Source organism: Tribolium madens, unplaced genomic scaffold, assembly GCF_015345945.1.
Source record: "Tribolium madens isolate multiple individuals breed KSU strain unplaced genomic scaffold, Tmad_KSU_1.1 Scaffold_3;HRSCAF=73;Tcas5.2_LG2, whole genome shotgun sequence".
Taxonomy (NCBI): domain Eukaryota; kingdom Metazoa; phylum Arthropoda; class Insecta; order Coleoptera; family Tenebrionidae; genus Tribolium; species Tribolium madens.
The window spans coordinates 15,239,871-15,262,317 of record NW_025401006.1 but is presented as its reverse complement, the minus strand read 5'-3'; the positions used below and the strand labels follow the sequence as shown (position 1 = coordinate 15,262,317).

Here is a 22,447-nt window from a genome sequence, read left to right as displayed (position 1 = left end):
TTTTTTGCGAGATATCGACTTGGCTTTGGCCTCAGTCGATAGATTTTCTTACGCTGATTACGATGGAGTTGGACTGATTGCTCTAAGTCTAATAGTTTGGCTGTAATCGCCGTTCAAAAAGTGAAAATTGTCAAAATTGTGGATAGGATAAGAATAAAAAAATTTGAATTTTTTTTTTGTTGGTCGACTTTTAGCACCCGGAGCGGTCTATTGCCAATAACTCCAGACTTATTGGTAATAACCTCTTATATTTGGTAGCATTAGAAAGCAAATTTAATTTTCTAACATATAAAAAAAACAGTGTTCTACGATAAAAAGTTATCGAGAACTTAAGCCTGACATTTACTGAACTGACATAATTGATGTCCAAAATTCCGTGTCCGCAATTGTATTAAAGTACAACTCAAAATGAATTTTATTTATTAAAGAAATGATACATTGTTACAAGATTAACCACTAATTTATCTAATACACTGTTTAAGAATACTCGGTTTTTCCCGAGTCTGCACTCCAGTCTTATTCTTAGTCGAGTTCTTAACGAAACATTTCCATAACCTTAGAGTCTCATCGGCACCTGCTGACAAAACTGTACTCCCATCAGGCGACATTGCCAAATGTAGTACCCTTGCAGTATGTCCCGTCAATTCAGCTACTTTACTCATAGCTGGATACTTCCATATAATCAATTCATTATTAGCAAAACCGTGTCCAGAAATAATTTCCTTGTAATTGCTACTCCACAAAAGAGCACAAACTTGCGATTTGGTATCAATCGAATTAATACAAGACCCAATATTACAATTCCAAAACCTAATATGTCGATCTGCGGTACCACCACCACTAGCAAGAACGTGAGCTTGCCATGGACACCACGCCAAAGCTTTAACAGCGGCTTGATGAGCGGTAAAAACATGAAGCGGTTGGCTGTTGGTGTGATGTCCTCCTGTGATGCTTTGCCAAATATTTAAAACGTTGTCATTGCCTCCACTCGCTAAATAACTGAATAAATCAATTAAATGTTGTTGTTGTTAATCATTGCAACTCACCGGCCATCTGGTGACCATTTCAGACCACAAACTTCTTGTGTATGACCCGAAAGAGTCGTAATGACATGTTCGCGTTGACGCACATCGTGGTGAATTATTTGACCACTTCGGCAGCCACTTGTCAACACATATGAATTCCATGATAGTGAACCAACGCGTGCTGAATGTCCATCCATGACTCTGAGGCGTTTGGTTCGGCCGCAATCCCATAACTCCACAGTACCATTTGTAGTACCAACAGCCAAATGGTCACCGTCTTGAATCCAAGCCAAAGAACAAACATAATCGTTGCCTTGCAATTCCAGGAGGTCTTCAATATTACCAGTTCCTAATTTCAATCAATTAATAAAGTTTTATTTTTTTACTGCCTTATTTGACAAATAAAATAATTGTAAACTTATTTAATTTGTGTTTTACTAGAAAAAAAGTTTATGATCTAATTTTTAAATGCATAATTGCCTGATATCTTCCAGTTAAAAAAGCATTTTTTTTAACTTTTACAGTGCCCTGTAAAATGTTTTTATTTAGTGTGGCAAAAATTGTATAGATGACGCTAAAAAGTATAAATAGTTTGACAAATAAAATAATTGTAAACAAACTTAATTTGTGTTTTATTAGAAGAAAAAAAATAATATAATTTTTAAATACACAATTACTTAATATCTTGCTCAAAAAAGCAACTTTTTAACTTTTACAGTTTCCTGTAGCGCACAGCATTTTTTTAAATCAATATTTTTATTTATGTAAAAATAGAGTTATTTGACCAAATTAGTCTTTTTAATCCAATATTATGCTTGTCAGTATGAATTACTTATATTTTATTTAAATAAATAAACAGATAAAATAACAAAATAAAAAAAAAACTGTTTTTTAATGTTAGTGACACTGTTGTTAATTTGTGTTTTACTAGAAAAACGAAAAAAAAAAGACTATGATGTAATTTTTAAATGCATAATTGACTGATATCTTCCTGTTAAAAAAGCATTTTTTTAACTTTTACAGTGGCCTGCAAAATGTTTTTTACCTAGTGTGACAAACATTGTACAGGGTGCGCCAGAACTCGCGCCCCAGAGAAAAATAAGCTGAGATCTCAGAAACATAGAAAAAATGTTAAAAAAATTTATCTATAAAAATTTCGAAGTTATGAGTGTTTAAATTTTGCACTTTGACTCTTTTTATTTCTGTTGGGAAAATAATTTTTCAAGTTTTTTTGCTATAGGCTATTAAAAGTGGAAACAAGGAAGCTGTATTCTAAATTGTAACTCTGTTCAATGTTATTTGTGGCTTTTATTGACAAAATTTTTGTACCTTTACTAAATAATTGTAAAAAAACATATACAAGATCATCAGTATCACTAAATACACATAAAAAAATGTCAAATGTCAAAAAATAAATGTCAAAAATTTTTGACAGATAGAATTTTTTAAACATTTTTTCCGTGTTCCTAGTATCTTACCTTACTTGAACATTTTCTCTGGGGCGCGAGTTCTGGCGCACCCTGTATAGATGACGCATTAATAATTTGACAAATAAAATAATTAATTTGTGTTTTGTTTAAAAAAAAAAAAAATATAAAGTAATTTTTAAATACATAATTACTTAATATCTTGCTCAAAAAAACAACTTTTCTGTAGTGTTTTTCAGTTTTCTGTAGTGCACAGCAACTTTGATGATTAATTATAAAAACTATAATTAATTTTTTGAATTATTCAAAAATAGAGCCAAATTAGTGGCTCTAACCCGGTATTATGGTTCAGTTTGGATTACTCATATTTTATTTAAAGAAATAAACAGGTAACATCACATAATACAAAAAAAACTGTTTTTAATGTTGGTGACACTGTTGTTAATCATTTGTTTTTTACTGATTTATTTGACCAATAAAATAATTTTAAACAAATTTAATTTGTGTTTTATTAAAAAAAAAAGTTTATAACATTATTTTTAAATACACAGTTGCTTAATATCTTGCCCAAAAAAGCAACTATTCAACTTTTACGGTGTCCTGTAGCGCATAGCAACTTTGACGATTAGTTATGAAAATTATGATTAATTTTTTTAATTAACATTTTCATTTATTCAAAAATGAAATTATTTAACCAAATTGGTGTTTTTAACCCGTTATTATGCTTGTCAGTTTTATTTAAATAAATAAACAAAATAAAAAAAACTGATTTTTAATGTTGATGACTCTGTTAATAATTTATTTTTTACTGCCTTATTTGACAAATAAAATAATTGTAAAACTTACTTAATTTGTGTTTTACTAGAAAAAAAGTCTATGATATAATTTTTAAATGCATAATTGCTTGATATCTTCCAGTTAAAAAAAGCAACTTTTTAACTTTTACAGTGCCCTGTAAAATGTTTTTACTTAGTGTGGCAAAGAGTGTATAGATGACGCTAAAAAGTACAAATAAAATAATTGTAAACAAATTTAATTTGTGTTTTATTAGAAGAAAAAAAAATAATATAATTTTTAAATACACAATTACTTAATATCTTGGTCAAAAAAGCAACTTTTTAACTTTTACAGTTTCCTGTAGGGCACAACATTTTTTTCTAATAATATTTTTATTAACCAAATTAGTCGTTTTAACCCAACATTATGCTTGTTATTTTGATTTACTCATATTTTATTTAAATTAGGTTTCAACTCACCAGCATTCCATAAATAAACGTGGGCACCCAGAGCTACGGCTAGAATATTTCCAGCACTCCAATCCATCAGATTTAAATAATAGTCATCAACAATATCGGGAGCGTCCAAAATTCTATCAGGAGCATGTGGAATATACCGATTATTGCTCTTAACAGATGCCGGAGTCTTAGTTTGAGTATAAATAACGCGCATGGGGTTTTGAAAACCGGCTGGGGCTGTCGGCGGCTTATTCGTGTACGTAAGAATCTTCTGAGAATTGATATCGCCCCCATGCAAATTTTCGCACATTGCTTTTTGTAGTTCTTTCTTCGTGGGACTGTCAGAGGAATCTTCATCTTGATTCAGTTTGTAATGAGCCAAATCGAAATTACTCGTGCTCCTGACTGGAATAAAACGATCCGCCACTGGTGTTTTCGAGATTTTGTTCGGTGTCGGAGTTTTCGAACCGTTTGATCGGTTCTTGTTTGGAGTTTTTGATGGGGTTTTTTTAGGTTTTACCACCACTTCACCACTTGAACCGGCGGCTGCTTTTGTAGGTGTTTTTGTAATTGATGTAGAAAAGGACTTTTGCTTTGAAGAGTTGAGACTTTGATTAATGCTTGACTGGTAATTTTCTTGACCTTTACGTTGCCATCGGGGTGGAGGACCTTTTGTTAAAGGACCTTCCATTGTCACCAAATTATTCATTTCCGTCACGAATTTAAATTGTGACATTGTAAACTAAACACAACTAATAAAATACACAAAACACCAGTTTATTCAAACAAACATCAAATGAGATAAGAGAGGTAAAAACTACTACTCTAGTGTCAGAGGATCGAAGACCGTTAGAATTATCTTTTGAAAATTTCAAAAAGAAATGAATGTGTCGTTGCCAACACATAAACACAAATATTACTAAGTCACTTTTGTCATATTATTATTATCTAAGTACAACCACATATATTTCTTGGTTTTAAATAAAACGATAATTAACGCATTCTTTATTATATCAAAGTAATAACATTTATAATAAACACTACTGAAATAAATAATTTTGAAAAAGAATCCCCAACGCACAAACTGTTGGCGACTCTGTTACCATCATGTGTCAAAAATCAAAACACATGTGACAGTGTTTTAGGTTAGAAAAATAGGTTATTAAAACAAATTTTCTTAAAGCAAATTAAATACAAAGTGTTTTCTTAAGATTTAAGTAAATATGGACAAGGGCCATTTATGCAGTCAAGTTGCGCATAAAAGGAAATCAAAAATTTGTCGAAAAGACAAAAAATGGAAATGTTCAAAACTCACGATAAGTAACTTATTTCAAGAAGTCAGTTTTGATTCATCGAGTGACGAAAATGATGTGTCTTGTCCCCCTGAAAAACCTGAATTCTTTACCTCCAAATTCAGTAAAATTTTAAATCTAAAACCGTCAAAGTCTGAAATTGAAGCTTTTGAAAATGGACTAATTTCTACTAAAAGCACAGATTTATCTATTTCCGATAATGAATCTTGCAATTTGGGAGAATATAGTTTTAAGATTTCATCAGAGGAAGAAGACGAAGAAGAAAATTCTTATTTACATAATTCAGTTGTTGATGAATTTAAAAATGAAACTGTATTAAATAAAAGTTCCGAAATTGTGTCGGTGAATGTGGGCAGTTTAGGAATTGAAAAAAGTGCCACTAAAACTAAGACTCGAGTTGTGTCATGTGTAGAAAAAGAAAAAAATGAGAAAACCTCCGTTTCACAACCAAAATCTGAAACTTTTAGTAAAACAAACGCTCAATATTATTATACAACGGATGGAATTGTTGTTGTATTGGAGAGAAATGAGACCGTTTATATACATGGTCTTTGTTTACTTTCAGTTTTACATGGCGAAATTGAGATTTTAGGCCACATAATGAATAAAAACAGTGCAGAGGCTAAAGTGTATTCACCAAGAGGCACTGCTCTCCTCTATTTAAAAAATCAAACAGTTTCTGACGTTCCTGCAACTAATTATTTACTCAATTTAAAAATTTCTATTAAATTAACACCAAACTGTGCTGTAGTTCTTTGCAAATACTTGCACGACCCAAATATACTTTTCATAGAGAAACATATTTCTCAACAAATTCTCCCGAGAGGCGAAAATAACACTTTACCGCGAATTACATTTGATCCAAAAGAAGGAAATTGGAATTTGATTAAAACAGATCAAAATTGGGATAAAATTATTGATGCAATAAATTCTCATACGAAAATGATAATTTGTGGTGGGAAGGGTGTAGGAAAAACAACTTTTTTGCGTTATACACTAAACAGACTTTTAATGAAATTTAAAAAAGTCAGAGTGATTGATTTAGATCCAGGTCAATCTGAGTTTACAGTTCCAGGTTCTATTTCACTTGTTGAAATTACGGAACCTGTTTTTGGAGTCAACTATACACATTTGCACAAAACGCAGAGGTAATATATATTTTTTTGTGAATTCTGTTTATTCAGTATTTGTTTTAGGTCGATTCTTTCAAATATAAATATTGCCTATGAGCCTGATAAATACATTTCAAGTGTCAAGTTGCTGTTAAGAGAACATTTTGAAGAAGAAATTCCCACTGTAGTAAATTATATGGGTTATACACATGGAATGGGCCTTAATATACTTTCAGCTGTAATTGTTCATGTTCAGCCAACAGACATTTTACAAATTTGTAGTCGTGATTCAAAGAAAAATTACAAATGCCTTTTAGAAGAGGATTTTGTAATGGAAAATGCAAAATTATTTGTTCCTGATTTGAACATCATCCTTCATTATAATTTACATAAAATTGAGTCAAAGTCTGATGAAAATGATGGTTGGACCGCTGAGCCTAGACAATTGAGGGAAATGAGTGTCTTGGCTTTTGTACGCGAAATGATCAACTCTGATTCAATTTACAAAACGTATATCCCATTATACAGGTTTGTTCTACACATGTTAGTCCAGTCAGTAGGGACCAAAAAAGGCCTTTGCCCTACAAAAAGTGGAGTAGTAGTAATTTTTTAATATGTTGTTAAGCCTTGACAAAAAATCCAAGTTTTCAACCTTGAGGGAGGACTGCTCGAGCCGCCATCTTGGATGAAAGGTACGAAAAATCGATTTTTACAAAATAACTCCGCAGTGGTTGATTCTACGGCAAAAGTGTTGAGATAAAAGTTAAAGAAGACAAAATTCCTCACATTTTCTGTATAAACATTTTTTTTGTAAGTCTAATGTGTAACGAGTTACAGCGGTGGAAAGATGAACATTTTTCACAAAAAAATTGCAAACCTCCCCATTTTCGACGATGAATTTCGTAAAAACAAATTACATTTGTTTTTAATGTTTTTATACAGTGTTATATCTATTTCAAATTACACTGATTTTTCTTGTTACATATAGGGTTATTCATAAATATGAAGCAATATTTGAACCTCAAAAATGACGTATAAAACGATGTTAATTTAATAATAACTCGTGTCCTATCTCTACTCATAAAAATTTTACAGCCCTCGGAACGTGGGTATGGAATTTTTTATTTTTTTTTGTAATAACTTCGGAACCATTTGACCAAAATACAGAGTGGTCCAGAAGTCTGGAAACGCTTATTATTTTCTGGCGAAACTAACAATTTAAAAAAAATATATAGTTGTACAATGGCTATAAAATTGCTATTCCAAAAAAAAAATTGAATATCAATTAATTGTTTATAACTTACGACATAAACATACTAACAATTTTTTTTAATGAAAATCTACCACTATGTTTTCTAAACGAGTTTGTTACAAGAACAACTTTTTTTAACACTTTTTGTTAAAAAAATGTTTGACTTACAATTATTAAAGATTTTTTTTAATAAACTACTCGTTTTTTCTTTAAATAAATTGATGAATGTTTAAAGGTTGTAAAGAAGCGATGCCAAGATATTTTTTATTTAAATTAATTGTTTAAACGTACACCCCTTGACCGGTGGAAGACAGTTTTGACAACAGATAAAGTTTATAATTTTTTTAACATAAATTGTAACATTTTTAATAAATATTTTTGTACATTTATAAAATGCATGAACATATCTTTGTAAAACAAGAAATAAAAAACCGTGTTATTTAAGAAAAAAATATTAATAGTATAATAATCTCAAAAGTTTAAACAATTTTTCTCTTTAACATATTTTGTAATCGGATCTTTTTTCTTAAACTGTCTAACTTGAACTGAAATTTTTAATTAGAAATTTGTGATTTGCAATATTTCCTAAAATATGCACGAAGTTGCCAAAATATGCATTTATTAATTGGTCTATTTTAATCAAAAAACATCAGATATGCATAGAAAACTTATAATTTTGTTGATATATATAATCCGAGCCTTATTTATGAATAATCCTATATGTAACAAGAAAAATCAGTGTAATTTAAAATAGATATCGCTGCATAATTATTGTGGTGCGAAAAAAACATTAAAAACAAGTGTAATTTTTTCTTACAAAATTCACCGTCGAAAATGGTGAGTTTTACTATTTTTTGGGAAAAATGTTCATATTTCCGCCGCTGTAACTCGTTACACATTAGACTTACAAAAAAAATGTTTATACAGAAAATGTGAAGAATTTTGTCTTCTTTAACTTTTATCTCAACACTTTTGCCGTAGAATCAACCACTGTGGAGTTATTTTGGAAAAACCTATTTTTTGTACCTTTCATCCAAGACGGATGACAAAAATTTTTTGTCAAGGCCTAGACCTTAACAACATATTAAAAAATTACTACTACCCCACCTTTTGTAGGGCAAAACTCCCTACTGACTGGACTATATAGGCTGCGCCAGAACTCGCGCCCCAGAGAAAAATGCCATAAGATACCAGGAACATGGAAAAAATGTTAAAAAAATTTTATCTATAAAAATTTCGAAGTTATGAGGGTTTAAAGTTTGTACTTTGACTCTATTTATTTCTGTTGGAAAAATAATTTTCCAAGTTTTTTTGCTATAGGCTATTAAAAGAGGAAACAAGGAAGCTGTATCCTAAATTGTAACTCTGTTCAATGTTATTTGTGGCTTTCACTGGCAAAATTTTTGTCCCTTTACTAAATAATTGTAAAAAAATATATACAAGATCATCAGTATCATTAAATAGATATAAAAAAATGTCAAATGTCAAAAAATAAATGTCAAAATTTTTTGACAGATAGAATTTTTTAAACATTTTTTTCATGTTCCTGGTATCTTACCTTACTTGAAAATTTTCTCTGGGGCGCGAGTTCTGGCGCACCTGTATGTATATTAACCAATTACAAATAAAAAAACATTTTAGGATAGGTTTAAATGATATTAAAATAAGTGATTTGAATGGGAATGACATTCCTCCGGCGGCAATAAATGCATGTTTAGTTGCATTATGTAAACATGAAGATGAAAAAATGCCAATTTTTGAATGTCTTGGCTGGGGTAATTTTTTTTTAGTATAATATGATTTGTTATTAGTTTTCCGTAGGTATTATTCGAGGAGTTGATATAATTAATAATTTTTTGGTGTTACTAACATCACACAAGTTGGAAATTTTAAATAAAGTTAGTCATTTGGTATTAGGTGGAGCTGTTTTACCCCCATCGATACATATGACTCCAGATGAAGTTACTGGACTCATGCCTTATGTGATGGAAGGAGTTTTAATGTCATTTGGACAAATAACAAAACGCTGTAAAATATCTGTCAAGTAATAAAAAGTCAATAATTCAAAATTTGGCGGTTCTTTCTCTAACCTATAAAGCACCTAACCTAAAAAAAAGTATGAAAATTTGTGATTTCCACAATGGGTAGCGAAATAACTAATGTAAAATCATTTTTCTCATCCATTCAAGTGCAATTATCCGATGTTTGGCTTGAGAGTTGTGTAAATTGGTGTAAAGAGGAAATTTTAAGCCCCCATTACACCCTTAAAGAACTTGAATCAAAAGTATACGAACAATGGTTACTTCTCGATCTTCGTGACGTTCCCATTTCAGTCTTACCTCCGAATCTCTCAACCAAACTCAAGTTTACTTTAGACGGCAATTTTTGTGTTCAAATGATGCAAATCGTCGATATCTCCAAACCCAAACTGTGGCAATTACAGAAAATTCGAAATAGTAATGCTTTAACTCGGAGTACTGAGCAAGATGTTGATGTAGTCGGAACAGGCAAAAGACTCGTTCAAATGACATTAACAGATGGAATTCAAGAAGTTGAAGCGATCGAATACAAACCAATCAATAGTATAGGTTTAAATCTCGCTCCAGGTACTAAAATTCGAATTATGGGACCTGTGGTCTTACGACGGGGTCGTTTAATGTTGGAAGAAAAGAACGTAAAAGTGTTGGGAGGTGAAGTTGAAGAGCTTTCGGTGAGTCATGTTGCAGAAAATGTCTTGGCAAGATTCTTAAAATTGCCTGAGAATTCGACTCCAAAAGCTATTGAAGAAAAAACTCTGAGGGTTGAGAGGGAGGAGAAGAATGAAGGATACGTGTGTAATTTTACTGAAAATAGAGAAAAAAACAGAAATTTAAGTGAGAATGAGGAAATGGCCAAAGAGATTGATATGTTGATGGAGGTAGAAGCCGAATTGAATGAAATTGGTGATTTTGATTTGAATCAAAAAAATTCTTTGGACGATGATAATAATGATGTCTTTACAACTTTAGATATCGACGCTCATTTAGATCAGATTGATTCGATTTTTCAAACTACTTGTGAGACAATTCCAATTTCGAAACTTTTAGAAAACCAAAACAATGATACGATGGCTACTTTTAAAATAAAGGCAAAGTTCAAATCAGTTATAGAAAAGTTGACAATTGTTGAAGATGAATACAAGTTGGTTATTGAAGTTGAAGATGCTTCTGGGACGCTAAAGGTGCGTCTACACAACGACGTAATTGTAAAATTTGCCGAATGTTCACCCAATGAATTAACAAGTTTAAAAAATAATATATTAAGTAAAGAAGATGCAGCTGTTGAAAAAATGATGCAAGTACGATTATACTATTACTAAATACAGGGTGTTCCGTTTTTATTGTTACAAATTTAAACAGGTAATAGGATATTTAATTCTAAGACAAAAGTTTCCTATAAAAATGCTTGGTAAGGGAGTTACACCCCCTGGAAGGGGGCTAATAGATTTTTGCTAATATTTCAGAAACCATTTAAGATAAAATTACAAAATTTGGTACAGATGATGACCTTTATACACCTAAACGAATTCACACATCAAATGTCGAAATTTTTAATCAGAGGCGTCCGAAACTGGTGGGGTTTAGGGTAAAAAAATACCCATCTATTTTGGCTCTAGTTTCTTTAGTTATGCATTGACCAAAATGGTAGTCACTTTGAACAACTCCTTTAGATTTAGGCAAATTCATTTAATTAATGTTATTATTGTTACTGTAATGTAGTGTTATTTAGTTGAGGTTGATTAAAAAATTTGAATTTCTTGCTTTTATTATTCTGTAAATTCTGATTTATTTGAATGTTGTATTGGTGTGTAATATAAATTTTAAATTAATTTTATTCAAAAACAATAAGTCGTATCGACACAAGAGAGACTTTTCTGTGATAAACTATCGAACTTAAGATTTTGTTGCTGAAAGTACCGAGAAACTAAAGCCAAAATAAATAGGGTATTTTTTTACCTTAAACTCCCCCAGTTTCGTACGCCCCTGATTAAAAATTTCGACATTTGATGTTTGAATTCGTTTAGGTGTATAAAGGTTATCATCTGTACCAAATTTTGTAATTTTATCTTAAATGGTTTCTGAAATATTAGCAAAAACATATTAGCCCCCTTTCATCCTATCACCTGTTTAAATTTGTAACAATAAAAACGGAACACCCTGTATATCTAAAAAACTATTTGAATAATTAATATTTTTAGGTGATTATGAAAATCAAAAATAAATTAGTCGAGCTCGACGACATAATGAGCGTTCAATTGGAAAAAAACCGTATCCCCCTTGTAACAAAAATTTCATAATAATTGTTCCAATAAAATTTGAAACTTTTTTGTGTTTATTTTGCAAAAAAACAGTAATACACGACGATACAATTTAAATAACTTTTACAAATTTACAAAAATGACAATAGCACTGTTGTCAATCACAGAATTTTGAACGAATTTAAATGGAATTACTACAGCCTTTGCCTGGTAATACTTATGTTAAACTAAAATTAACGTTTAAATGTAAAATCGATTACAAATTAATTATTTTACAAAAAATGGAATGAAATTAGAAAAGTATATCGGAATTGGTCCCGGCACTAAATAAAATTGGCTTTTCGACTTGTTGTAAGATCGATTCAGTGTCAGTATTCTCGTGTTTAGTCGATTGCACGATTTGGACACTTCGTGTTACTCCCGGTTGAAATTCTTCAGTACTCTTCGGCGTGTAATTTGCCAATGATGATGTACCTTAAAAAATAAACTTTATTATTATTGAAAATATTCGAAATTTCATTATCCACCTGTGAGAGAAGGAACTGAATGACGCATTTGTGCTAGTGGTGTAGGGGACGTCGAAACGTCGTCTATGAGCAACGATGACTCTGAGGGGTACTCGTAAATCTCCGGTCCCATCTCCACAAACGATATCTTCATCTGCAAGTAAATAAATAATTACTGATAATTATTACTCACTCGAGTGTGATAAAATAAAGAAATTATTAAATTTCTACTGTTTCAAGAACATTTCGATTTTTTCCAAGTTTATTACTTTAATTGCGATGAAAAGAAAAGCATAACTGTATGATTTCAACTCGTTTCTATATTAAGTATACTACATAACAATGTATTTAATTTTTACAAATTTAGTACGATAACCTAAAGTATAACGTTATGAAACGGGACCATTATTTTGGACGAATTATCTATAATGAGAGGTTGAATGGTATAGTTTTGCTATTTTACCTGTCATTTCTTTACCTTGAAATTTTCATAAACTTTATGTATTTCATGCTACAAAACATTTGTTAATTAAAAACCCACCAATAGTTGTTATAGATATAATTAATTACAAACGATATTCCTTGCTGTTATGGTTAACACACATCGATTTTTCAAATGTTATCACTAAAAAATATTTTACAAAAGTAGAGCAATAAGCAAAAAATTATTATTATTAATATCATGAATAATATTTTTCGATTCAAACATAGTTTATTGTATTATTTAGCAATAAGAACAAAGATGACTGAGTATGGAGTAAGTAGGTATGATTTATTTATTCGGTTATCAAACATTTTAAAGAAACTTTTATCAGTAATTTATGTGATAGAAATAACTTTCAAACCTAATAAAACAATTATTTCATTCCGGACTTTAAATAATTTTAATCTGATAAGTACAGTTTTCACCTTGGATTTATTACTTTTTATAAAGATAATTTCTTATCTCCAACTCTCCGATTAAAAAATAAATTTTCGAATCGGCGACTGTTTCGTTTTTCATAAATTTTCTAGATTTGGAATCATAGATAAATAACCACCAATCTAAAACTCACTCAAGAAACATGCTTTTTCCAAGTGAAAATTTGTGTGGACACAAATAGACAATTACAATACATACGACTTTTTTCCACTTTCTATTGTTTAAAATTTAAGTTAGTTTACGATAAATATACAAATTTTAAAATGATGAACACCGTCGACCTACTTGTCATACCTAAGCCGATACATAATTGACTTAAACAGAAGCTCAAGGGCTGAAAGTTAGCCCACTTTATCGTCCCAGATTTATAGCCACATAAACAAAAAAAAGTTATAAGTACATCAAAAAACAAGTAAATTATAAAAAAAAACTCAAACAGGTGTCCCAGATATAAAAATATATAACGACAATAATTTATATTATGCATTTAATTACATTTCTAATGAGAGTAGCCTGTGATTCCAAAAAAAAAACTGAATAAAATAAAAATTTTGACATTTGACAGACCACTTTAATAATAAATTTAATGAAATCATCGCTAGCATTTCTTTTTGTGTTATGATTTACACAAGAAATAACCTTGACATGTGATGAAATCAAAATCGTCAACGATGCAAAAATAATAAAATAGAAACAAACTTATTTTCTACAAGTATCACACACACATACAGGGTGACCCAGGGGTGCGTGCATGCTCAACAACTTTTTTTCTATCGAAGTTTTTTTTAAAGAATAGCTACAACAATGAGGCACATTATAAAAATATTTCTATTCATATACAGGATGTCCCAAATAAGATACACAACTAAGTTCTGTTTTTTTTTTAATGAAAACCCCAATTTTTTATTACTTTTCTGGATTCGCCACGAAATTGTCAATATAACGCATCTTGGTTTCTTAGACTTACCTGCAATAGTTTTTGACTTATGCCAATTTATGTGTCAAAATTACATCGTGCATCAACCCACAAAAAAAATCATAACGTCAAAACTATTCAAGATAATTTAACCAACTTTTTTCCTGTTGGTTCCTTAAGCTTTAGCGCGTCTTTTGAGATAAAGACAAACTCGGAGTCGATGTTCCATCGCGTACTACGATTTTTTGAAAATGACAAAATACAAATGGCAATAACTCGACTTTTCCAAATACAACACTCTATATTTTATTGCATCATTGCATGGCATTTTTTATTAGCTCTTTGTCGATATAGGATTCATGGGGTCTACTTTGTAAAATTTAGGAGATTTTTGCAAAATAAGTAATGTTGATGGTTTTATTCTGAAAAAAAAATCGAGTAGGCCGTTATCGTTTGACACATCTATGCAATTCTGAAAAAAATGTGTTTCAATAAAATGAAATTGTAATAGAAACAGGAGTACATCACAATAAAGGAAACAATCTTAGTAATCTTTACAAAAATAGGAAAGAATGATTAAAAAAAAAAACAATGTAAAAATTTTGAGAAAAGGTTACTTATAAAAACTGCTCAAATAGGTCATGTTCCAGCAAGTCTTTTAGTAAATGAGCTCCGAACTCTAGCAAGCATTGCTCCATCAACTGAATGGAAGGCTTTCGTGATCCTGTGTTTCATATCATCTGCAGTTGTTGGACGATCTCTGAAAACTCTTTCTTAAGAAAAAAATCGATGGGAGTAAGGTATGGAGATCGTGCGGGCCTGGGAATAGTACCTCCTCTGCCTATCGTACGATTAGGATAGGATATTTCTGACGGTACATTTTGCTTGCTAATAAAGGATTTCTGTGCTCTTCACCAATACAGTAAACCATATTCACTATTTCTTCACGAGTGAAATTCATTATTGACAATTAGATGTGTAAACAATTATTAAAAGTACACGAAAGTGTCAAATTTTACGACAGCAGCCTACTCGCCCCAATTCTTATTTTGCAAAAATCGTACAAATTTTACAAAGTAAACCCCATAAACCCTACATCGACAAAAGCTCACAAAAAATTCCATGTAATGATGCAATAAAATATAGAGTGTTGTATTTAAAAAAATCGAGTTATTGCCATTTGCATTTTGTCATTTTAAAAACATCGTAGTAGGCGATGGAACATCGACTCCGAGTTTGCCTTTTTCTCAAAAGATGTGCTAAAGCTTAAGGAATCGACTGGAAAAAAATTGGTTAAGTTGTCTTGAATAGTTTTGAAGTTATGAATTTTTTTGTGAGTCCTATGCACGATGCAATTTTGACACATAAATTGGCATAAGTCAAAAACTATTGCAGGTAAGTCTAAGAAACCAAAGTGCGTTATATTGACAATTTAGTGGCGAATCCAGATATGTAATAAAAAAATGTGGTTTTCATTTAATAAAACGGAACTTAGTTTTGTCTCTTATTTGGGACAGCCTGTATATGAATAGAAATATTTTTATAATGAACCTCATTGTTGGGTCTATCGTTTAAAAAAAAATCATGTCGATAACTTGGATAGAAAAAAAGTTATAGAGCGTGCACGAACCCCTGGATCACCCTGTATATACTTACTTTGGCTTTTTTCGTTTTTTGACTAAGACTAGATTTTCCATCGATGAGTATGTTATCGTTAATAAATGTAACATCACAGGGACTTGGAGGACCTTCCAAAGATCTCAAAATTTCCTCATCTTCGTCCGTAAATGATTCACCAATCGAGGCACCAGGAAGCAAGATAATACCACCCTCGCCGACCTAACAACACACAAATTAAATTTAACACTTTTTGTTGTTGCAATTTCAACACTACTTGGAAAGTTGATGATCAAAATAGAAATGCAAATAATTTTATTATCCAATAATAATGGATGCTGCGGTCTATTTCGTTGGAAGCACCACCGTAACGATGTTACCATGACCAACGTATTGTTACTGCAAAAGGTCAGATTTTTATGAAGAAACGGTGAAAGCAAACCCAAAAACGAGAAAAAGTGTATTTTAAATTTTGATAAAAAAAATATATATAAAAACGAGTGTTTGCGATCTTGTTGAAGGTGATTAACCTACATTGTATATGTAGTTCCATATAGAAACAAAAACAAAATTGATATTATACACATCCGCATAATTGATGATGGAATGCAGGGTCGCAGTATATAATAACACAATCCGTTTTTGTTTTGAGCCACACGCCATAAAGATTTTACAGGATGTTGTACCACAATTGCGTTCTAATAATCGGATATGAATAAAAAAAAGTTTGATTCTGTAAACAAACCTAAAATGTACTTGTCTAGATTTAGTCGCTCAAAATAATCAACAGAATTTTCAATGATTTTTCAACTTCTATACAGGATGCGCCAGAACTCGCGCCCCAGAGAAAAATGCCATATAAGGTAAGATTCCAGGAACATGGAAAAAATGTTAAAAAAAAATTATCTATAAAAATTTCGAAGTTATGAGGGTTTAAAGTTTGCACTTTGACTCTATTTATTTCTGTTGGAAAAATAATTTTCCAAGTTTTTTTGCTACAGGCTATTAAAAGAGGAAACAAGGAAGCTGTATCCTAAATTGTAACTCTGTTCAATGTTATTTGTGGCTTTTATTGGCAAAATTTTTGTCCCTTTACCAAATAATTGGAAAAAAACATATACAAGATCATCAGTATCCTTAAATAGATATATAAAAATGTCAAATGTCAAAAAAGAAATTAGAATTTTTTAAACATTTTTTTCATGTTCCTGGTATCTTACCTTACTTGAAAATTTTCTTTGGGGCGCGAGTTCTGGCGCACCCTGTATACATGGTAGGCCAGAAAAATACCATGTAACGTATTGTAAGTTTGAAACTTTTTCCAATACAATTTTTTTCTCTTTGAAAAAATAAGTCAATATTTATAATTTTTTTTTACAAGATTTGGTTTCTGAGACTCGTTTTGACCTACAAAATTAATTCAAAACTAGGACTTTTTAATTAAATCTGTTTCTTTGTACTTTTTAAGTTTTAAACAGAATCTTTTTTATACCAACTTTTCTACACCACTGGAGAGTTTTTTTTTGTTATTTTATGGTAGTGCTGTAAAAAATAACCAAAACACTAAAACTGTTTGTTGTGTTTATAAAAAAAAGTGTAAAAAAATAAATCAAAAAGTTGTCGTCACTCTTTTTGACTCGCCCTGTATACAGTATGCGCCAGAACTCGCGCCCCAGAGAAAAATGCCAAGGTAAGATACGAGAAACATGGAAAAATTGTAATTCTATAAAAATTTTGAAGTTATGAGGGTTTAAATTTTGAACTTTTTTTTAAAGAAATTTTTAAACGTTTTTTGCAACTCTAGAAATTTTTTAAACCAATTCAACTGACACTTTCTTAGTTTTCCCAACTGTCTTCTGTAGCACGACGTTTTGAAACGTCTCGAATGACATTTTTTCTACTAAATTTAAACATTTCCCTAAGATTTTTTCTTCTTCTGAAAGCCAAAGTAATCAGAAGTAATCCGAAGTGGCCTAAACCGACCTGAAACTACTCGAACTGACCCAAACATTATTTTTTAAAATCTAAAAGACACTCTAAAAATGAAACTCTTAATCAAATCCGATAGGATTTGACCACATTTACTAGTTCGATAGAACTAAATTATGTTTTTCAGAGCATTAAAGGCTAAGAAAAATGCATAAAAGTTAATAAAAATTAGACAAAAATACCGTTAAAAAACTCTTATGTAGAAGAAATAAAAAAAAAACTGATGAAAGCATACGCACTTAAAAATACACAGGCTGCGCCAGAACTCGCACCCATTACATAGATTTAAAAAAAAATCAAAATGTTTTGACAGAATTTTTTAAACATTTTTTCCATGTTCCTGGTATCATATCTTACTTGAAATTTTTCTCTCGGGTGCAAGTTTTGACACAGACATCTTAAGTCAAAATTTTGTCTAGTCTCTCGTTTATTGCCACTCCAAATCTCACCAGTTGTCATCTGTTCAAGAATAATTTCATTAATTACTCACATTTACCGTACAGTTAAGACGCTCCAAGTGTTTAGAGTGGTCTCACAACATGCCGTAACTGTCATTAGTAAAGAAATGTGACTTAGCGGTATTTTCATACGGAACTAATTATCACAAGCATAAGATTAAACTCGAATTAAATTCAGCACGAAATCACGAGTTTATCAAATGCAAGTTGCAATTTTCTTTTGTAAATTTATTTAATTCTTTGGTCCGAATCAGGATCAAATTTGTTGTTTTTTTATTTACATTTTGCAACTAAGAGTATTTCCCAGTACTCGAGGCAAAAAATTAGTTAAGCTTTAAGTATGTATAAATGCAGCTGGGAAATGAAAGTTACTTTGTACAATTAACCTGAATTGTTTTGATTGGAAATAAAGACAAGTAAATACATTGAAATTGATTGATTACTTAAAATAATTTGATAAAAAAAAGAAGTTGTTTTAAATATTGATAATACCGAATTGTTTAAAAGATTCAAGTAAATCTATTCAAACAAAACATTCCATTTAGTTAAATCAACTGTGAAACATTAACTTTCTAAACAATTCTTGCTACAAGTGATCTAGGTTTCGATAATTGCCTACAACTAAATCATTATTGTGTTTACTTTCCTTAATCACCAATTTTCTCCAAAATATGTTTCTAGATAAGATTATTACCTATTTATTTTCTTACGTATTCAAGATAAGATTAATAAAATTGACCTGTAGGTACAACCAAAAAAAAATTATGGCTAAGGGGTTTAATTAGCGATAAACCGGAAACAATAAATTATTATTTACCTTGGGTTTTTCCAATTTCGCCACCCTTTTAACTCCATCATTCTGCACATAATCCGGTACATCTTTTCTATCCGTAAATTTAAATACAATCGAATTATTTTCGAATTCACGTGGTGGCTGCTTTTTCACTTTTGGCACTTTACTAATCGTCACTTCTTCACTTTTAATTACAACACCACTTTTTTCTAACGTTTTTGCTGTATTTATCAAGTTTTTTTCAATTTCAACTATTGTCAAATTTGGTTTCGCTTCCCCATTACTGATTGTGATATCCAATTTGAGTGGTTCAGTAATCGATGATACATTTTTATTCGTATTTTTGTCATTTTTCACATTAAAATTAGGCGGTGGCGATTTTCTATTATCATTTGATGCGAGACGAATTTCTTCTTTGAGAAAATTCTCAGTTGCTGAAATTCTATATGACGGTGAATTTACTGATGGAATGGGACTAGAAGTTATTATAAGATCGGGTGTTTCTGAAAGACTTGAAGTTTTATTAATGGTGTCTTCGTTTGGTTTTGGCTTTAAATCGATTCTTGAAACGTCCGGTATGGGAGATACAACACAAGGTTTACTATTTTCGATTTCTTTTGGTTTGATTCTAATTCCATTGGTTATAACAAGTGGTTTAATTTTAATTGTTGGTTTTTTTGCGGCTTTAGCTTGTACGATGATATTTTTATATGTGGCTACTTTAGCGGCGACATCTCCTGTTTGTTGTGGTGGTCTAGTTCTTTGTTCGGGTCTTCTTTCAAAAATCATTTTGGCTTGCTTGACAACATCAATGGGTGGTTTTTCTTTTTCATTCATTACAGGACGAATTCTTTTCGGTCTATTGATTCTCGGTGTGTAACTCTTATCATTTCCTTCCTTGATAAGCATTTCCTCATGTAATGACTCCCTTTTCGTTTCATCTTTTTCAATTCGGGGTGATGAAATCGTTTCAACGGAACGAGCTCTCTTCATTTCGGGGCCAATACCACGTTTTGTGCTCCTATACCGGTTGTTGGTCGCATTCTTGGTGTCATTGCTTCCGTTCAGCCTCGTTTCAAACAAACGGTGAGCTTCTATTTCATTGCTCGAAGCAGTAGCAACAGCATCGTCCAAAATATTCTCCAAAGAGGCAGCTTTTCGTAAGATTGTTGGTCTTTGTTTGTTTTCTCTTTGGGCGAGACTGAGGTACCTTTCTTTGAGCTTGTTGACGATTCCGGGGCCATAATGTAAGTCCTCGTCCGAATCTTCGGACTTTTGGCTCGGCTCGTCCCAATACCTTTCTTGCACCATTTTCGTCGTCACCACGTCACAACATCTCTCACCGGGTTGTTGTACCAAACTGCTGGTCGCGGATACCAACAGCAGCCGTTGATGGGTGGAGGAATCGACCAGCTGAGTCGCGCACTTGTTTTGGCTACGGAGACGCGCTATCAACTCCTTTTTCCATTGGGGAATGTCGTTATCGCCGTTCGAGGACATTTTTTCACGAATTTATCTCATTATCGGAAATCACAAACAGGCAGCATATGGTTTCAGATGGGTGTTTCTTTCATCGATCGATTTTACTTTTTTCTTTCGACGATTTTTCATGCACTAGAACACATTCAACTTATTTTTGGACTTTTCTATTGCTCTAACATTTAATTTTGGTATAAAAGCTCCACTCTTTCTTTCATACACAAAATAAATTATGAAATGTGCTAAAATGGCAACAGAAAAGTCGTTTTATCACAGAACGCGAACTGTTTACAGTGGAGAACAACTAGACTAGACCTAACACTGTCACCTTACACTTAATTCCACTTTCTATTATACAATACTTACTGCACGAATAAAAATGCTAAAAAGTACTGTGATAAATATCAAATGACGTAATGAAAGTGACAAGCCGCAGTTCATGCGACATCTACCGACTAGTTAACAAAAATATGTAGAAATCTATGTTACCATTTATTATTCATTATTTAACAATAAATAAATAAAACGCCAGCACAATTCTCAAAATAAACATTAACAACTGATCTAAAATAAACTTAATTTTAAGCCACAACTATTCTATTAACCAGGGCCGTAACCAGAATTTTATTTCGGGTGGGGAGGTTTCTTGTTGGTCCATGAAAATGAAATGAAAGAAGACGGATTAAAAAGCAAGAATCTCTAAGTACACGTTTTTATTTTAAATTGAAATAAGAAATCCTAATTAAATATAAAAAAATACAAATTAACCACAAAAGTAACAAAAAATAAAATAAATTTTTAATACTTTTTATTGTTACAAATTTAAACAGGAGATGAATATTCATTTTTAAAACAAAAATTTCTATGAACATACAGGGTGCGCCAGAACTCGCGCCCCAGAGAAAAATGTCATATAAGGTAAGATACCAGCAACATGGAAAAAATTTTAAAAAAAATTTATCTATAAAAATTTCGAAGTTATGAGGGTTTAAAGTTTGCTTTTTGACTTTATTTATTTCTGTTAGAAAAATAATTTTACAAGTTTTTTTGCTATAGGCTATTAAAAGAGGAAACAAAGAAGTTGTATCCTAAATTGTAACTCTGTTTAATATTATTTGTGGCTTTTATTGGCAAAATTTTTGTGCCTTTACTAAATAATTGTAAAAAAACATATACAAGATCATCAGTATCATTAAATAGACATAAAAAAATGTCAAATGTCAAAAAATAAATGTCAAAATTTTTTGACAGATAGAATTTTTTAAACATTTTTTTCATGTTCCTGGTATCTTACCTTACTTGGAAATTTTCTCTGGGGCGCGAGTTCTGGCGCACCCTGTATATCGAAAAATGCTACGCAAGAGGTGCGTCTTTTAATAGTTTTTTTTTCAATATTGCCGAAAAAAATTTCAAAATTTGCTACAGATGATAACTTTTATACAACTAAACAAGTACAAAAATAAAATATTGAAATATTTATTTAGGGGCTTCCTAAACTGGATGGGATTAGGGTAAAAATTTACTCTAACTATTTTGCCTGTGGTTTCTTGCCACTTTCAGCAAGAAAATTTCATAGCTTTTTATAAAAAAAAAGGTCTTTTGTGTTTTTCCGATACAATTTACGGATTTTTAGTAAAAATCAGTTTAAAAATTTATGTTACAGACCATAAACAGCATAAAAATTAAAAATTAAATTTGTTTTACCGTTAAAAATTTTGTTATTTGGCATTTGTTTAGGTACCAAATTTTGTAATTTTATCTATTCTGAAATAAAAACCCTTTAAAAAACGTACCTTTTTTAGGGGGTGTAGCTCCTTTTCATAGCATTTTTCAAAACACTTTTATCTTCAAATTAAATATTCTATTAACTATTTAAATTTGTACCTAACAATAAAAATGAAACACTGTATAATTAACACATGAAAAATTAATTCACAAAAATTTAAAATTAACTCATTAAAATAACAAAAAAACTAAATTTTTAACACTTATAACAATATATAACAAAGTGCTCAGCATTTCGGGGGGGGGTTTGAACCCCCTAATCCCCCCCATTCGGTACGGCCATGCTATTAACTAACAAACAAAACAGAATGTCCTTTGTTT

At 31.0% G+C, this 22,447-nt stretch overlaps 4 protein-coding genes across 8 annotated transcripts; 2 read left to right on the top strand and 2 right to left on the bottom strand.

Moving 5' to 3' along the window:
• Positions 1-403: 403 nt before the first annotated feature.
• Positions 404-4,554, bottom strand: LOC123008229 (cell division cycle protein 20 homolog). The gene is made up of 3 exons (XM_044403932.1): positions 3,709-4,554; positions 1,047-1,374; positions 404-999 (listed from the first exon to the last, which is right to left on the bottom strand). Exons 1-3 carry the CDS (start codon positions 4,421-4,423, stop codon positions 462-464), a joined length of 1,581 nt encoding a protein of 526 aa, XP_044259867.1. The 5' UTR covers positions 4,424-4,554; the 3' UTR covers positions 404-461.
• Positions 3,635-9,433, top strand: LOC123008227 (polynucleotide 5'-hydroxyl-kinase NOL9). Of its 3 annotated transcripts, none has more exons than XR_006412931.1 (5): positions 3,635-3,943; positions 4,010-6,148; positions 6,197-6,640; positions 9,011-9,139; positions 9,186-9,203. XR_006412931.1 is itself a non-coding variant. In XM_044403928.1 (5 exons), the coding sequence occupies exons 2-5, from the start codon at positions 4,911-4,913 to the stop codon at positions 9,410-9,412; spliced, it is 2,043 nt and encodes a 680-aa protein (XP_044259863.1). In that variant the 5' UTR covers positions 3,636-3,943; positions 4,010-4,910; the 3' UTR covers positions 9,413-9,433. The 3 variants fall into 3 exon arrangements, 2 of the variants coding, with proteins under 2 accessions (XP_044259863.1, XP_044259864.1); XM_044403928.1 differs by having other exon boundaries at positions 3,636-3,943; positions 9,006-9,139; positions 9,186-9,433; XM_044403929.1 differs by lacking the exon at positions 3,635-3,943 and having other exon boundaries at positions 4,735-4,845; positions 4,899-6,148; positions 9,006-9,139; positions 9,186-9,433.
• Positions 9,420-11,756, top strand: LOC123008230 (recQ-mediated genome instability protein 1-like). 2 transcript variants are annotated; one of them, XM_044403934.1, is made up of 3 exons: positions 9,509-9,648; positions 9,698-10,701; positions 11,602-11,756. In XM_044403934.1, exons 2-3 carry the CDS (start codon positions 9,760-9,762, stop codon positions 11,698-11,700), a joined length of 1,041 nt encoding a protein of 346 aa, XP_044259869.1. In that variant the 5' UTR covers positions 9,509-9,648; positions 9,698-9,759; the 3' UTR covers positions 11,701-11,756. The 2 variants fall into 2 exon arrangements, with proteins under 2 accessions (XP_044259868.1, XP_044259869.1); XM_044403933.1 differs by having other exon boundaries at positions 9,420-10,701.
• Positions 11,713-20,763, bottom strand: LOC123008228. 2 transcript variants are annotated; one of them, XM_044403931.1, is made up of 5 exons: positions 20,708-20,763; positions 18,887-20,476; positions 15,662-15,844; positions 12,189-12,321; positions 11,713-12,135 (listed from the first exon to the last, which is right to left on the bottom strand). In XM_044403931.1, the coding sequence occupies exons 2-5, from the start codon at positions 20,360-20,362 to the stop codon at positions 11,954-11,956; spliced, it is 1,974 nt and encodes a 657-aa protein (XP_044259866.1). In that variant the 5' UTR covers positions 20,363-20,476; positions 20,708-20,763; the 3' UTR covers positions 11,713-11,953. The 2 variants fall into 2 exon arrangements, with proteins under 2 accessions (XP_044259866.1, XP_044259865.1); XM_044403930.1 differs by lacking the exon at positions 20,708-20,763 and having other exon boundaries at positions 18,887-20,661.
• Positions 20,764-22,447: the final 1,684 nt, after the last annotated feature.

Coding starts and splice junctions, on each gene's coding strand:
- LOC123008229 (XM_044403932.1), bottom strand. CDS start 4,423: ATGTCACAATTTAAATTCGTGACGGAAATGAATAATTTGGTGACAATG. Junction 1,375..3,708: donor CGTTTATTTATGGAATGCTG/GTGAGTTGAAAC, acceptor GATTGAAATTAG/GAACTGGTAATATTGAAGAC. Junction 1,000..1,046: donor AAATGGTCACCAGATGGCCG/GTGAGTTGCAAT, acceptor TGATTTATTCAG/TTATTTAGCGAGTGGAGGCA.
- LOC123008227 (XM_044403928.1), top strand. CDS start 4,911: ATGGACAAGGGCCATTTATGCAGTCAAGTTGCGCATAAAAGGAAATCA. Junction 6,149..6,196: donor CATTTGCACAAAACGCAGAG/GTAATATATATT, acceptor TATTTGTTTTAG/GTCGATTCTTTCAAATATAA. Junction 6,641..9,005: donor ACGTATATCCCATTATACAG/GTTTGTTCTACA, acceptor AAAACATTTTAG/GATAGGTTTAAATGATATTA.
- LOC123008230 (XM_044403933.1), top strand. CDS start 9,505: ATGGGTAGCGAAATAACTAATGTAAAATCATTTTTCTCATCCATTCAA. Junction 10,702..11,601: donor CTGTTGAAAAAATGATGCAA/GTACGATTATAC, acceptor TAATATTTTTAG/GTGATTATGAAAATCAAAAA.
- LOC123008228 (XM_044403931.1), bottom strand. CDS start 20,362: ATGTCCTCGAACGGCGATAACGACATTCCCCAATGGAAAAAGGAGTTG. Junction 15,845..18,886: donor CGAAATTGGAAAAACCCAAG/GTAAATAATAAT, acceptor GTGTGTTGTTAG/GTCGGCGAGGGTGGTATTAT. Junction 12,136..12,188: donor TTCAGTTCCTTCTCTCACAG/GTGGATAATGAA, acceptor TTATTTTTTAAG/GTACATCATCATTGGCAAAT.